The sequence below is a fragment of the Blennius ocellaris genome (genome assembly GCF_963422515.1).
Source record: "Blennius ocellaris genome assembly, chromosome: 12".
Classification (NCBI taxonomy): domain Eukaryota; kingdom Metazoa; phylum Chordata; class Actinopteri; order Blenniiformes; family Blenniidae; genus Blennius; species Blennius ocellaris.
In genome coordinates, this window is record NC_137661.1 from 11,191,427 (window position 1) to 11,207,228 (window position 15,802).

The following is a 15,802-nucleotide window of genomic DNA, read 5'->3' on the forward strand; positions in this document are numbered from 1 at the left end:
TCCCTATCAGGTTAGCATGTGATAAAAAAAAAAATGACAGGTGACCTAAATGGGCAACTTTAGAGCTAGAGGAAATAAAGTTTCTAAAGGAAATAGAGTTTCCTTTCCGGCAGGTTTTTATTATATTTGTTAAAATATTGTGATCTATGTTGAGAAGACAGAGAAAAAAAATACTTATTTATACCTGGTTTTTAAGTGCTTCCCTTTTTTTCTTTCTACATTTCTTTCTACAAGACTTGCGAGAACAAAATAACACACTGATCTTGAAGCGGTCGTGACATGCAGTGACTCAGTCCTGTCGGCAGGGGGCGGTGTATAAATGAAAGCTGATTGCCGGCTTGTACTTCCGGATTTTGTTTCTTCTATGGAGGAAATGTTGAGTTCAAAACAAACGCTTTGATAGCTGTCGCCGAGTTTTCTCCTCGTTGTAACCTCTCCCCTGGGAGGTATTATACTAACGTAAGTACACAACACTTTTTTAACGCTCATCTCGCTGTTTCGCTGTGTTTGTTTTGCTGAGCAGTCACACATCACGGTCCTTCACATTATCCTGCCTGCATTTAATGTTTACTTCTCTACAAATGTTTTATTTCCTCTCGGATTTACTGACTGATTCACGGCTCTGTGTGTTTCTGACTCATTCTTTAGTTGTTGTTTTTTTCACGTCTTATCCTACAAATGTAAACAATTACGTTTTTCAATTACACGTTTACAGTTAGATTCAATAAAAGGGGCAAAACACAAGTGGTGTTCATTTTATGAGAACTGTGAACTAGAAGTGTAATTTTCGTAATGTCCACTTAAACCTACAGGAATAAATGCAGATGTTATAAAAATAAACATGCTCCATAAAGCTTAAGTGAAGATGGTGTGGAGGGTTTCACAATTTTCGGGCCTCAATATAAAATAAGTATAACTTCTTTTATGTATATATAAAAAAACAAACCCACATACACACACACTTATTTGCACCTTAATAATCCACCAAACACAAATTTCCATTGTGTGCATATTTCAGGTTCGGCGATCACAAATAATGACCCTGTAATGCATTTCTAGTATTTCTAGTATTTAAGTTATTCTTGGTTTCAAGATTGATTCAGAATTTTTATTGTGAAGGGGCTATTTGGAGCTACAGATGATGTGCATGTCAATGTCGTGTGCATTCCCAGTTAAAGACCGCTGGAATCCATGGAGACGTCGGAGCCGGGCCAAGCCGATGGAGAGGAGCGGTCGGTGGATCTGCGACCTCGGACGCGCTCCAACCCAGAAGGAGCCGAGGACCGGCGCAACAGCACGGGAAGCCTCGGTGGCAATAGCAACCCCAATATACCGCAGCCCGCCGTGGGAAGTCGTGTGGAGGGTGAGGGTGAAGCCTCGACCAGTGACGGCCCTCCAAGCTCCACGACCACCACTGTTTCTGCAGCTGCAGCTCAAGTTGCAGCTCCAACTGCGACTTCGGGCGCGGCAGCGGCAGCAGCAGTCGGTGGCACCATACCCATATCCGTCCCTCTACCATCACAGACCCGGCTGCGAGCTCCCCGAGTTAACTGCCCGGAGAAAGTGGTGGGTGCCTGATCATCTCTGGTTTTACGAAGTTTCACAGGTGTAATCGGAGTGATTTCAGTGTGTTGCTGTTTCCAGATTATCTGCTTGGATCTCTCTGAAGAGATGTCTTTACCAAAGCTGGAGTCCTTCAATGGGTAATCTGCCGCTCTGCACACTTTTGGGATCCAGTAACCGTGTGGAAACAACGTCTATCACTAATCTGTCTGTCTTTTTTTTTTTTTCCACTTTAGGTCTCAAACAAATGCTCTGAATATTTCCCAAAAGATGATCGAGATGTTTGTCAGAACGAAACACGATGTTGACAAACGGCACGAGTTTGCTCTGGTTGTCATCAATGATGACGCTCTGTGGGTAAGTGGAGGAAGCTGCTGTTTAATTTAATAAAACATTTTTTTCCTTGTCCAAAGCAGAGAAGGAAAAGCTAAAGAAACAGTATAAAGTTGACGTTTGGTCATGTTTTCCCTTCTTGTCAGGTCAACAGGAACATGATTTCCTTGAACAGGTCAATGAGTGGTGAACATAGTTCTGTAGCAAGGATGCTCTTGTTTGTTTTGTTGACGCCTGTTCTGTGTTTGTTTGTTTTGCGAGCGCGGGGGTTTACCTGTATCATATTCAGTTGAAGACACGCTTGCATATGTTGCAGCTCTCAGGTTTCACGTCCGACCCCAGGGAGCTGTGCAGCTGCCTGTATGATCTGGAGACCAACGTGTGCGAGTCCTTCAGTATCCTTTCTCTCACAAGTGAAGCATAAAGCCGGAAAATCTACAATTAGAGAGCTTTTTCTGTATGTTGAGCCTTAACTGTCCCATTTAGACCTGGAAGATCTTCTTAATGTCATGTGAGTATCTAGAGACTATAAGCCTGCAGCATACATATTAGAATATACGTTTTACCCTGGTGTTTTTTTTTTTTGTTTTTAATTGAAACCTTTTCCGTTAAACTTGTAGACGTCAGAAAATTGAGCTGCCCGTATTGGAGAACGTTCAGACAGATTCGCCACCATATGTGGTTCGGACGGTGCTTATTTACAGCCGCCGTGCCGGGCAGCTGCAGTTCAACCTGTCTGAGGCGGTCAGTGTAAGTACAACTTCTTTTTTTTTTGTTTCTATCAACTACTCATTTTTCGCCATTGGTTGCAATTCCCGTCTCTTGTTCTGACACCACCAGGCAGTTCGTCATCTCATATTGTAAGCCTTAGCTGCCAAACAGACTTAATGCACACCTGTTTTTTTTGTTTTTTTTAAACTCCAACACTACCAACACGCTTCTCTGTCATTATTAATATAACTCACGAGAATATAAAATATGCTGAAGCCATAAATATCGTTTTCATTTCCTTAACATCGACATTTCTTTAACCACGTTTTCCCTTTTATTCACTATTTGACAGTAAATAGCTTCCCATACATTTATAAAAATATACATGTATTGCCTTTCTAGCAGGTTTTTCTGCTTCATAAATCATCTAAAAGTCCGAAAATACATCATTTGACTATATTATCTGACTGCATAAAGACAAAATGTGATTATTAAATTTCATGTGTCATGAAAAAAGCACAGCAAAAAAGAAAGATGACTCATATTTGCTGACAGATTTGAGTTGATCAGTTATTCTGCAAGAGAATTAATTAGCATGTTTGTTAAAAAATTTTTTTGCTCTTTACGGCTATTAAGCTGCCAGCAAGCTAATATTTACTGGTCTTTTCTATGTTAAGTTCAGACAAGGTGTTCAGGAAGAATATGACAATAACTTCTGGATTCATTTATGAGAATGTGAGTCTCACTCGTCTGTTCAAACCAAAGTCATGCGTGTCTTTCTGTCTTTCTGTCCTGTTGCAGAAAATGCTGCAGTCGCCGTATTTTTACTTTGATTTGATATATTTACACAACGGCGAGGAGCTGGAAGATGGGACCAACTGGGTGGTGAGTGGACACAATGTTAGAGGTCATCTTGTTTTTTTGTTTTTTTTTGTTTTTGTGTTATGATGCACACCAGGCAAAAGAAGGAGTTCGACAACCTTTTCTGTTATTTTAAGAAGAAACGGTCAGTTTTTGTCGTAGTTTACTTTATGTTGACAACCTGCTTGCGAATTACATTGAAATTCACAATATTGTTTTGATTGTTTTTGCAGAGTGCTTTAACGGTGCAAGGTGGCGATTGTAAGAACACATTAGCCCGTCACATTTTGCAGTTCATTATAGTGCACATTAACATGATAGAAAGTTTTATAATTGCAGTGAATCATTTCTACACGGATTCTGCTGCTGTTGAGTTGAGTACTACTTCTACCATTAACACTGCAGCATAAACCTAACATGACCTCATAAGGCCACACAGCATATTTTTATTATAATAATAATTATCTTACATATTTAAATCAACTTTGATGACAGCTGTTGCCATTGTTTTAGTACGTATGAGTTTTCTACACAATCGTTTTTATACAAATGTAATGTAATAAAGCTTTCAGTCGCTGTGACAAGACCAAAATAGTGTCACTATTTTTAGGTAATTAATAAGCCTTAAGTGATTTCACATTAAATGAATAATATATTTGCTGTGATTCAAATTATTCCCACTAAAAACTTGACTGACATGCACAATCCACTCACATGGTGGACATGCCATCAGGCGAAATCCGTGGGAGCCATTCAACACATTTATAGATTATCGATCGAATACAGTTGATTTGATTCCGTCGTCGAAACGCATACAAACTCGTGCTACTACGTTTTGGTGTTTTCTTGTCTGACAGAGCGTTTCCCTTTTCTCCAGTTGAACTACATGGCATTCTGCAAACTCGCCATCAAGGAAATGTGTTATTGCTACGAGGCGTCGCTGAACGGACCCGTCTCCAAGCTGTACAACTGTATGGCCAAACTGCTGGCCCACCCGTTACAAAGACCTTCGCAGAAGAAAGCCTCGCACAGCCTGCTGGAGGAAGACGACTCTCAGGATGTGGAAGCGACGGTCTGAAATGTTACGAACTTAAAAAAAAAAAAGAAGAAAAAAATAAAGCCCCACCACTCTGTGAAATACAGTAAACACACACATATGTACTATTAGTTTATCAGAACAAACACATGAATGATTTCAGCAATATTTTATTGTTAATTTTAAAGGGTCTTTTTTTTTGTTTGTTTGTTTTTGTTTTCTTTTTACGTTGCGTTTGTTGCCTCCAAATCAATTTTCTTCCTGATAATTGATTAGTCAGTGGTTGTCTTGATCTATGGAAATAAGCTGTTCTGGTTACCAGATGTGAGATTTCTGGAAGTCTGGAAGTGATGGGATGATTCTGTAACGGCGCAGGAAGACGAGATGATGGTTATTTAAAGCTTTTTAAAAGCTGATTATTTTTAAATGATGATTTTCTTTTTTTTTTTTTTGTCTTAACATGGGAAATCAAAGGACATGGTTTTATTTTGTCCCTAAGCAGGTTTCTGAAAGCAATGAAATTCTATGTGATTTACAGGTTTTTGTCTTTTTTCAGTCGGTCACTGTTGTTAGGTATGTCCTGTTTTATAAAGCACAGATGACAAACATGTTTTCGTGCATAAGTGTTTTTTTGTTGTCGTTTCTTCACATTGACCTCTATGAATGTTTAGTTATTAAGGAAAAAAATGCATATGAACTCTTAGAAACCCTTCCCATGAATTAAAGCAGCAGATTAAATCTTGTGTGTGTTCCATCTTTATAGTGTTGGTTTGGGTTTAGGAAGAGGCTGAGTTGTCGTTCTGCCCAGCAGGTGGCAGCAAAGGCCCTCCTGAGGGAAACGAGACTGGCTCAGAGAGACTCAACACCTTGGAAACCAGCATTAAATGTATACAAATCACATTTAATTCCCTAAATTCACAATTATTGAATTTCTTAAGATTTAATCCCGTGCCAAATGATGGTTAGACCATCTTTTTTTTTGTTTGCCTAAATGTGTTAGTCATTGTCTTTACTCAGCAGAAACATGTATCTGTGTTCCCTGACAGTTTGAGGTGATGGAGCTGTAAGAGTATCTGTTCTTCAGCATGACTATTACTCCTGTCGTTTTAAAGATGTCAAGTCGGTTATCTCTCGAGGTGTTTTGTCACAGTCTAACGTCGTTTGGTTTCCTGTTTATGTCCAGAAGGTATCTTAAGTCTCGGTCTTGCTTCTTCATCTGCTGTCATTCCAGCCCTCCTTCATAGATTAGTCCCCCCCCCCTCAAAATGCAGGTTGTCAGGGAGACAATGGGCAGCAGGAAAGCCCCCAGGTTTAGAGGACCTTTCCCCTTTCACACCCTTCCCCAGCAGGCCTGACTGTTTTTCACGTCACCAGTCCAGATAACAGCAGATCCAGGGGGGATTTGTTATTCCCTCACCCCTGAAGACTGACAGGTCCCCATTGTTTTCATTCCCTCACTCCTTCACTGCCATGACTCCCTTCCGTTTTTACTTAGAACAGGATATGCTGCAATTTTTGGATTTGCTTGGTATTTTCTGCTCTGGCTCCCTACACAATTTGCATTGTTTATTGGAGCATTATCAGGATTTATCTGGGCAACATTTTTAATCTGCAATCCCTTCCCCTAAAGTCACGGACCGACAGATCTGTGGATGAGAATGAGTAGAAAAGTGATTTCACGAGTTTCACTATCAGATTCTAACTTATCTTTTGTAAACTGAAAGACAGAACCACAATCACTGACTGACAACAAAGTCAAATCTGTTGCTTGACAGACATGCTTCACAAAATCGGACATGCTTTATCTTGACGTAAGCCGAGTATTGGTACAGCGATCTTTGTGTGCCATCAAACTTTTAATGATAATATTGTATTGAAGTGAGACACAATAGTATATTTTTTAAGCCTTTTAAATGCATCAGCTCCAAGCACATTAAATTAGGCTTCCAGTTGTCTGTACAGTCTTACCATATTTTCATGGAAAGAAAACCCACATTGAAGCCTTTCTTGATCTGTATAAACAAAAATAAAGTAGAACAGTATAAATGGCATCAATTGTGACTTAATCTAAAGTATGTTATCTTAGTTGTGTAAGTGCAATTATCAATACTTCCAACAAGACAGAGTTGGAAATCAGTAAAACAAATTGACTCTGGTGCGCCTGTACAGGTGCTTTTATGCGCATTTTACACATTCATGAATCATCGTTTTGTGAGCCGGTCGCACTTTATTTCCCTCTGTGTGCTGAATGTATCCAGCACAAATTACTGCATCATAATATGTCTGGAAAGACATTTTTTTTTTTTTTTTTTTAAAGTGCTCTTTTTGCTGCTGACAAGTCCATGAAAAATGTGTGATGACTCGTGCAGCTGGAGGTACGTGAGGGAGGAGAGGGAAGGAGAGGGGAGGGCCAGGATGGACTGGAAGTGTGCCTCCAGTACCGTTTATAAACATGGCCCCTTTATACACCTAAGGGCCATTGTTTACATCCATCCACAAATGCCATTTCTGGCTGCATATTTGTGCACCCATTCAGCGTTTGGAGAGCTCCGGGGGAAGAAAACGTCTGGACACAACTTCAAGTTCTTCCTTTCCCTTCTGACTGCAATCGTTCTGCAAGCCTCAGCACCTGTTCTGCATAGAAGCTCATCTCAGACTGGAGTCTGCGTGTGGATCGTTCCCACACAATACATTCGTTGTTTTTGAGATCCTCCGTCAGCTGCAACCATTTCACCTCCACCGGTCATGTACAGTTCCAGCTACTCCAGAGCCAAGTTTGGCCTGGATGCAAGGGAACCACTGCACCGGTCCAAAGGGAAGAGCTGTGGTTACTACATGAGGATCATCTTCTTCTTTTCTTCTCTCATCCAGTCCCTCATTATTGTCAGCTTGGTGCTCTTTCTCATTTATGGACAGCCGGAGAAGTCTGCAGAGGAGAAAAGGGTCAAGGTCAGTCATTTCCTCTGGTGTTTATTGTCATAGTGACCCGTTAAACCAAACATATATTTCAATCAATTTTAAAAAGAATTTTCTTTGCTTGTCTCTTCAATTTTCTTCACAAAGAGTTTCTTCTGCCTGAAAACCAAGGAAGACTCTTAGATTCTTTCAGTGTTCCAAATGACAACAACAGTTGTTGTTTTTATGTCTTTGCATTTGGCAGTATTTAAGAGTGATGGTGAGTGATCGTATTTTTTTGCCCTGTGAAGGAGCTGGAGACGAGCTTCAACCGGCTGAGTGAGAACAACATCCAGCTGAGGAAGGAGAAAGGCGAGCTGGGAGCTCAGCTGGGAGCTCGCACGGCTGAGAAAGATGCTCTGCTGAAGGAGATGGAAAAGCTGAAAGCGGAGGCCAACGCAACGGTGCAGGGGTTGACAATTAAACTAGTAAGTGAAGAGGAGCATTAAAGACAAAAATAAAACTTTTTGCATCTTCATGGCTTTCTTTTTTTTTTTTTTCATTGTTTTACCATGGTGATAAAATGAAACAATGATCCATCAATATTCAAATAAATTCTCATGTCTTCTCTTCTTACAGACGGTGTGTGAAGGTACAAAAGCTGCAACAATAAGATTGTTGGGACAGCGGACTCCCACTCCCATGCAGCCTCCTCCTATGCTCACCACAAGCAGTGCGTACCACAATACCTTTGGTTTTATTATTAATATCATTGTTTCTAATATGTTCACTTCACATCACAAATGTGTTATTCGCTTTTCATATCGTTTTTCTCATGTACTGTAAATATTTATCACAGCCTGAATAGAATAACAAAGTAGAGCAAATAGTAAATAGTAAATCATATGTAGAATTATATAAAGAAAAAAAATTATTCAATAAAATTGAAGAACAGTAGAAGATTTAGTTGTCCCATATCAGATATATTTATAATATATAACAAGTGACTGGCTTTATTGAGTAAAAACTTCTGGGATCCAAGGTTAATCTCATGTTAATTCTATTTAGTTTATTATTAATAACCCTTCATTGCTAGTTATATTTGCACACTTGTTGACTATTACAGTGACACTGTGTTGAAACAGACATAAAAAAACCCACCTGCTAACCAAGATTTACTTCTGAAATCTCATAAGCCACCACTATAGTTTTAATAAATGATGCTATATTTCTTTACAACGCAGTGACAGAAAAATGGACCAACCCACTTAAAGGTGCTTTTATCAGTGTGATAACAATTGTTCTCCGAATCATTCCAGGTGAGTTAAAGTCCCTGCAGAGCCTCAACGCTCAGCAGAGAGCGATGATCACCCTCATAAATTCAAACTTCTCTCAGACGGTTCAGTATCTGAGCCACGAGAGGGACAACGCCCTGAAGGACCGAGACAAGGTCACAGAGGATGTGATCAACCTGCGCCGTGAGAACACCGTGGTGAAGGAGCAGCTCACCACCTTCACGCGGTACGGACAGTAAACCTCCCACTGCTCATTGCAGGAGGCTGAAAACGTCCCAAAGAAACATACTGACTTTTATTTGAATGATCTTTGCCAAACCAGGAAATGCAAAGAGGATTTTGTGCATTCGCTGGATGGGATCCAGGTGGTGACTCGGGATTTCCTGAACCGGATCAACACTCTATTCCCTCATCAGCTCACCTTTCACCTCACCTGCAACCGCCAGCAGGAGGAAATGGAAAAGATCAGAAACAGCTGCACCAACCTGTCCAGAGACGTGGAGAACAAGTTCCAGCTGTATCTGAACAGTGTGGGTGACAAGGTGAGAGAAGTTTCATATTTCCTCCACAATAATGTTCACACACTCTCTAATAATGGAAATACAAGAAACATTTGTTATCAAGAAATGATCCAACTTGACAGTAACTGGGATGCAGAAACATTTATTACTGTGTAATCATAAACCAAGCAAGGAAACTGCTCAGTGGTTCTTTTGTTTATTTTTTTAAAGGAACCTTCTTCTTTTGTTTGGGAAAGTAGACGAGTCTGCCAGCTTCTAGCTTCACTGAATTGTTTGGCGAATTAAGGACCAGAGGGAGTCTGCAGTCTTATTTAATAGGAAATAAATCTTACTCATGATATTGGTTTTTTTTTTCTTTGTAAAATATTACAAAGAAAGTTCCCACATCAATAATGTTTAATGAAACAGTTTCTTTAGTGTCTTCAGAGTTAATATTTTAGTATGAAATAAACTTCCTTTTCGCGATACTGAAGGGAGAAGCTGGAATATTCCAGACTAGGAGCTGGATGGGAAACGGTCTCCTCAGGGGAGGAAGTTTCCGCTCTGCATCACTCCTGATAAATCCAGCTAAAGAGACAAATGTCCTGCGGTGTGAACTTGAGGTCAGAGCAGAGGTGACGTGTGTGTCTCTGCTGATACAGCAGCATTGTGCAGCTGAACAAAACACAAAGTCTCGTTAAGTATCTGTTTGACTCCTAAAGCAATATTTTGTTTGGATATAAAACTCCGACTCGGGTCAAAGATAATTTGTTTTTCAGCGAGAACTCTCGCCACTGAGGAGGCTTCAATGATGATCATCCAGGCAGACGTCAGAGAACAAGTTCTCTCCCGCCAAAAAAAACCTTGAAATTGGAACAATATATTATATAACAGTAGCTCAATCAGTCACCTTTTTGTTCACGACATTAAGGAGTGAATCTATTGTGAATCATCCTTCCTTGGATTTCCTTTATACTTTCCTTGGAGGTTTAAAATGATGGTAATTCAGTTGACAGTTGAAAATAGTCTGGATACAAATGTACAAAAAGTAGCACCTATAAACACAGGGAAAAAAACATATGTGCTAAACAACACAAAAAATGACATTAAACATGATCAAATAACCTTGACAGTCATCAATCGACAAAAATCAGTCGACATGAATCAGAAACCACGTGTTCAGCAAGTATTTTACAAGCAAAGAAAATTACTTTTCAAGGACAAAATGATCAGAGCTTAAATCTGCATTCATTTCTGTCATCATTGCAAGAGACTGTGGAGGTTATAAACTTTAATGTCCAGGGCAAGTGTTTCCACAGGGAGAATTTTGTTTTTGTTTTGTTTTTTTCAAATGTGACATGAATTTCCAATTAACACAAATAGATTATTTATTACAAGAACAAATAACATCTTTTTTTTTTTTTTTTTTTACTCAAATTAGATAGAATACGTTCTTCTACTACAGCTATTTATCTGTCTGCTGCTACCAACTGCAGAGTTCAACAGAGCATCACTAAAGAGACTTGAGACCTTGCATATAAAGCACTTCAAGAGATATATATATTTTCTGCTACCAGGTGGCTGAGATCCAGGTGCAGTCGAGTCGTCTTGAGGTGCTTAATGCACACCTGAGCGTGGAGGCGAAGCAGTGTGAACGCAGCCGCAGCGAGGCTGTCGCCCACGCCGCCCGACAGTCAGAGCTCAAACAGAAGACCCACGACGACCAGGTGAATGATGTTTGACCACGAAAGGCTTATGTGTGGGTGGAAACTGAGGCCTGAGGTAGAAATGTACTAAAATAATTCCCCTCTTATATGTACTTATTAAACTTGTGTGATTTACAAATTAAATGAACGTTATCTGCTTTTTTATCTTCTTCCCCCAAAAAGGTTGAATCCTGGTACCATCAAGGAGAAAATGATGCAAACAAGAATTGTTCTTCTAACATGCACATCTTTCAGGTGGAGAAATTGTTGATGGAGCAGAACAGACTGAGAGAGCAAAAGAGGCTGCAAGAGGACAGTCTGGCTCTGAGAGAGAAAGAGATTCAAACACTCCAAACAATGCTGTCCAACTCCAAGGTAAAAGAAATACACGTTGGCCCAGCTGCTCAGTAAAGGACATGACCACACGTGCCATCAACCATTGACAGTTTTGCACACACACAAAGTAATTTGGGGGATTTACTTGACAAAAAAAAGCAGCGATGAAACAACGTAAAAACGTATCCTCCACCTCCTGTGCTGCTGTTACAATTTAATGTACTTAAAATCTTTGTTGAACCAAGCAGTTGCTACTGAAAGCACATCGTTTTCAAGAGAGTTAAGCATAAAATCAGGAGCACAGTCAGATCTCCAAAGTACAAACTAAAGACAAAAGACATTTAAAGTCATTGAAAAGCAACATTTACGTTGAGAGAGCGCTTAGCTTTATATAAGGTGCTTGTTGAGATCATTTTAAATGGAAGCCTTTCATGACAATGCAGTGGATGACGATAAATGGTAAATAGATTTCACTTATATATGCTTTAGGTGCCCCCACGGCGCTTCATCACATTCACCCATTCATTCACAATCACTTTACCAGCTGAACCACAGCCCCCCCGCATCCATCCATCCATCCATCCATCCATCCATCCATCCATCCATCCATCCATCCATCCATCCATCCATCCATCCATCCATCCTGTTCAGGGTTGCAGGGCGCTTGAGCCAATTACCCAGTACAGAGGTATCAGGGGAAAAAAAAAGAAGAAGCTGCACAAAGGTGGGAACTGTGACTAACAATAATTATTTGTGTATCCTTTGCAGACGGGCCCTCCTAAAGTTCCCAGCGTCCCAGGAGTCTCGCAGCAGGGCCGATAGACGGTAAAAAGAAGATTTTACAAAAAGTAATGAAAATAAAGTCAAATTATGATGGAAGTTGTTTTTTTTTTTGGTTGGTTCATTCATGTGCAGGCCTGTTGTGATGTGCTGCATATAGCAATACAATGACTTAAACCATACTGTTAAAAATCAGCTCTAATTAGAGCTGCGTTCTGATTTCCATCTCATGGTGGCACCAAAAAACGTGTGTGTGTTAAAAGGCAATTATTTTACTATTTGAAGAGCGCGCCAAAGTTTTCTCAATGCATCCTGGGAAGAAGCTTGAACGTCTGCTGCGAAATGTCACAGCAATCCAACATTTGGAGAAATATTTATGTCTGCAGTGACGTGGCAACGTTCCCATCTCAGAGCCATCACGTTAAAAATAGCAGCTACAACAAAACATTTGTGTTTCTGCCCCAAACTGCCCGCAGGGAGTGTGTTTGTGTCCTCAACAACGCTAAAATATTTGGTCCACTGATGACAAGATTATGTAACTGTAGTGAATGTTTTGTCTTCCAGGTTGGATGAAATAATCCACTCATCCGTTCTGTCGCTTCAGCGGCTTTTCCTCTGAGGGAGGGCAGCCAATTCAAATGAAACTGTGATCAGCATTTCTACAAAAGCATGTATATACTCCCACTACTGCACACTTCAACAGAGCCTTCTTGTAAATAATATATAGTTTCATTGAAAACATTAATTTACTGCTATGTTGTTTATTTCCACCTGTAACTAAAAATCAATGTGTATGATTTTGGATTTTTGCTGTGATAAATGTTAATGTCTTCACACTGGGATGAAAGTGAAATGTGCATGGACAGTGATGTAAATATTTTCCGATGTGTCACTGATGTTGATTTAGACTGTAAAATCTGTTTTGTTTTGTTTTTTAATCACAGAAACATGATTAAACATATGAAGAAGAAAAAAAACCTCACCTTTGGATGATCTCTTTATCCAATACGAGCACAGAATGTTTCCCAAAGAGCCGATTGACACTTCAGGCGGGAGTTATTAACTTCTCTGCACCTGACACCTGATCTGAACAGACATAAAGTCATTCTCATGTTTTTAAATGTACACGAATGTGAGTGCAGACAGGATGACGGATGATCGTCACGTTAAACAGCGTTCTGTTGTCTGTCAAAAATAAGAGGGAAAAAGAAACATGTCACTGAAAGGAGAGAGAAAAAAAACAGGCTTTATTAATCGCCATTTTTATGGTGTATTTTACAGGTACAGTAGCTATTATAGGAACTGTTTTCAGGCTTTACTACTTCCTTTTCCTCTCAGGAGCACAAAGCAATGAGCACAGCCAGTTCAAAGCTGAAAACATCTGCTGTGTGTTTTTTTTAACGATTATTAGAGGGAAAAAAATCAAAGTCTTAAAAGAGTATGTACAAGGGCATTAACTTGTGTTTCAGATGTCTGTTCATCTGTTCTTATGTAGCAGGTCAATGCTACACCACTACGTACGCACTTCATAAAACAACATGGTCCTTTAACTACTTGCTTTCCACAAAAATAGGTCCAGGCCTTCAACTACTTCAGAAGACAAATATCTGATCAACTAAAAACTAAGTGAAGATCCATAAATGTATTGTATTAACCCCAATCTCTGGAAGCCATGTGGACCAGGAGATGCTGCTCTTGAAAAAGCTCCCAAAAATTAAACAAGACCTTCACCTTTGTGATTACATATCATTGAAAGGCCAAGGTGATACTGACAGCTGAAAACCCAAGACTAGATCTTATTTTAACCCAGCCTATGTCATTTTGAGCTTTAATGACAGGTGGCATGCTATTTTAAAAATATTTACTTGCCTCTTTGGAAAAATGTCTAATTATGTGCTTTAAATAAACAGTGGTGTTCATGAGTTAAAGAAGTAGTTATTAAATTTAAAGTGTACATTTGCAGTGACTGAAGCGATGAATTTAAGTAATTATAAAGCCTACAAACATTTGGAAATGGGAAAAAGTATAATGAGCTTTTCTTTAGTGAGTTATGAAAACAAAACTGATGAAAACAATTGAGACAAATATTCAGGGTCATTTCCATGTGTAAAATAGAAAAAAAAAGCTCTCTGCTCTGATGGATGTGTTGCAGGTGAGTGAGTCTGCAGGAAATCCTTTGTTTAATGTATGTACAGTCCTGAACACTCCCTGGCTTTAAGTCAGAGGGGTGCAGGCTGGAACGGGCTGTACTGGACCGAGCTGCAGCAGCCTCACGTGTCAGTTAAGCTCATTAATCACAAGCAGGGGAAACCGACAGGCTGAAAGTCCCCGTCATCAGTCAGCGAGGAGACGGAACCAGACAACGAAGTCGGCCGAATGAAAGGTTCCTCAGGGAAAATCATCTCTAATATTCTGACATTTGTTGAACACATTCACTTAAGATGTACAATAGATGTCAACATTGTTTTTGTGTTGAAATGTGATGATTTCGTCTTTAGACATTTCATCTGGTGTAAGACATGCATGTATACTTCACATCACAACTCTACGGATGTGAATGTAAAGTACTACTTAAACTATTAAATTAGCTCCCTTCAAACTAAAATGTATGGTCAATCATTGTTCAGTCTTCTACACATCTTTATCCTGCTATGATTTTCAGGGCGCTGGAGCCGGGCTAATGAAGGGTCCACATAGAGAAACAACCACACATTCATATTTAGGAGCTGTTTAGAGTCACTAATTAACCTCACATGCATGTTTTTGGACTATGGGAAGAAACCGCAGTACCTGAAGGAAAGCTTTTCTTCTACTTTTTCTCAGAAATCATATTTAAGAAGCTCTGTACTTGATAATGTGGGTATCTTTGCGTATCTTTACATTGGAACTTATTCAACCTGCTTTTAGTATCAATTTGAGAAGCACTTATATTTACATAGAATTTCATGATAGATTAATAAAGTATATAAATAGAGTTTGAATTATATTCCTCCAGCATCGCTCACAGGGCATGTGTTTTTGAAAAGTACTTTTTAAATGCATTTACACAAAACCAACAGCACCAACATAAAGGTACAGTTGAAACAAATATGCATATATCAACTTTGTTTTGTTGTGAATCTCAACTTTTTGACCAAATAAAATATCGTTTTGTTTTGTTGTAAAATTGCAACAATCGCAATCCTAAACAAACCTTTGTTGGTCAAGAAATAAGGAAACTTGCATAACAAACTTGTGATGCCTACAAAGCAATTTGGAGTTGTTGACAGAACAATACATTTTTGGCACTAAATGAGACATATTGCTCACGTGGCTAAAAGTCATGCTTATATTTCAGAGCGTAAGCTGTCAAGTATAACAGATTATCCAGTCCTCTATTGATATCCATCCTCTCACAAACTGTCACAGAGCTGTCTGTAGTAAACAGTGCAATCTAAGGATACTGCGCACACGCTGGCAACACTTCAAAGGAACAAAGTTCAAAAAAAATTTACTGCCACTAATCTGAGTGTCCCACTTTTAGCTTAAACTTCCCCCGAGTTGTAATTAATCACGGAGGACATGAAAGAGGAGGCTGAGGCTGGCAGAGTTCTGCGGAAAGAGGAAAGGTCAGGTGGAGAGGGGAGACAAATAGGCAGAAGCGCCGCGGCTCAGGGTGGTGCACATCGGGCAAATGTCGTCAGAGACCTGGACAGAAGAAGCCAGCCGGGGGAAGACGGGTGAGGAGTTCAACGAGGAAACATAAATATTTGATCGTTGGCCGATTGACAGGGGAACAAAGGGCAC

General features: G+C 39.7%; 2 protein-coding genes across 2 annotated transcripts; both read left to right on the plus strand.

Moving 5' to 3' along the window:
- The first annotated feature begins 351 nt into the window (after positions 1-351).
- Positions 352-5,182, plus strand: babam1 (BRISC and BRCA1 A complex member 1). The gene is made up of 9 exons (XM_080505742.1): positions 352-459; positions 1,173-1,566; positions 1,645-1,703; positions 1,800-1,920; positions 2,213-2,291; positions 2,383-2,407; positions 2,517-2,646; positions 3,409-3,492; positions 4,346-5,182. The coding sequence occupies exons 2-9, from the start codon at positions 1,192-1,194 to the stop codon at positions 4,544-4,546; spliced, it is 1,074 nt and encodes a 357-aa protein (XP_080361868.1). The 5' UTR covers positions 352-459; positions 1,173-1,191; the 3' UTR covers positions 4,547-5,182.
- Positions 5,183-7,249: 2,067 nt separating this feature from the next.
- On the plus strand, positions 7,250-12,718 carry plvapb (plasmalemma vesicle associated protein b; the record flags this gene model as incomplete). The annotated part of the gene is made up of 9 exons (XM_080505713.1): positions 7,250-7,453; positions 7,711-7,863; positions 8,039-8,132; positions 8,719-8,920; positions 9,017-9,236; positions 10,772-10,921; positions 11,156-11,275; positions 12,005-12,061; positions 12,581-12,718. 8 exons carry the CDS (start codon positions 7,250-7,252, stop codon positions 12,056-12,058), a joined length of 1,197 nt encoding a protein of 398 aa, XP_080361839.1. The 3' UTR covers positions 12,059-12,061; positions 12,581-12,718.
- Positions 12,719-15,802: the final 3,084 nt, after the last annotated feature.

Excerpts from the sequence above, each read along its gene's own strand:
- babam1 (XM_080505742.1), top strand. The coding sequence starts at position 1,192 with ATGGAGACGTCGGAGCCGGGCCAAGCCGATGGAGAGGAGCGGTCGGTG. Across the intron at positions 2,292-2,382 it reads CAACGTGTGCGAGTCCTTCA|ACCTGGAAGATCTTCTTAAT; the intron begins GTATCCTTTCTC and ends TGTCCCATTTAG. Across the intron at positions 2,647-3,408 it reads ACCTGTCTGAGGCGGTCAGT|AAAATGCTGCAGTCGCCGTA; the intron begins GTAAGTACAACT and ends GTCCTGTTGCAG.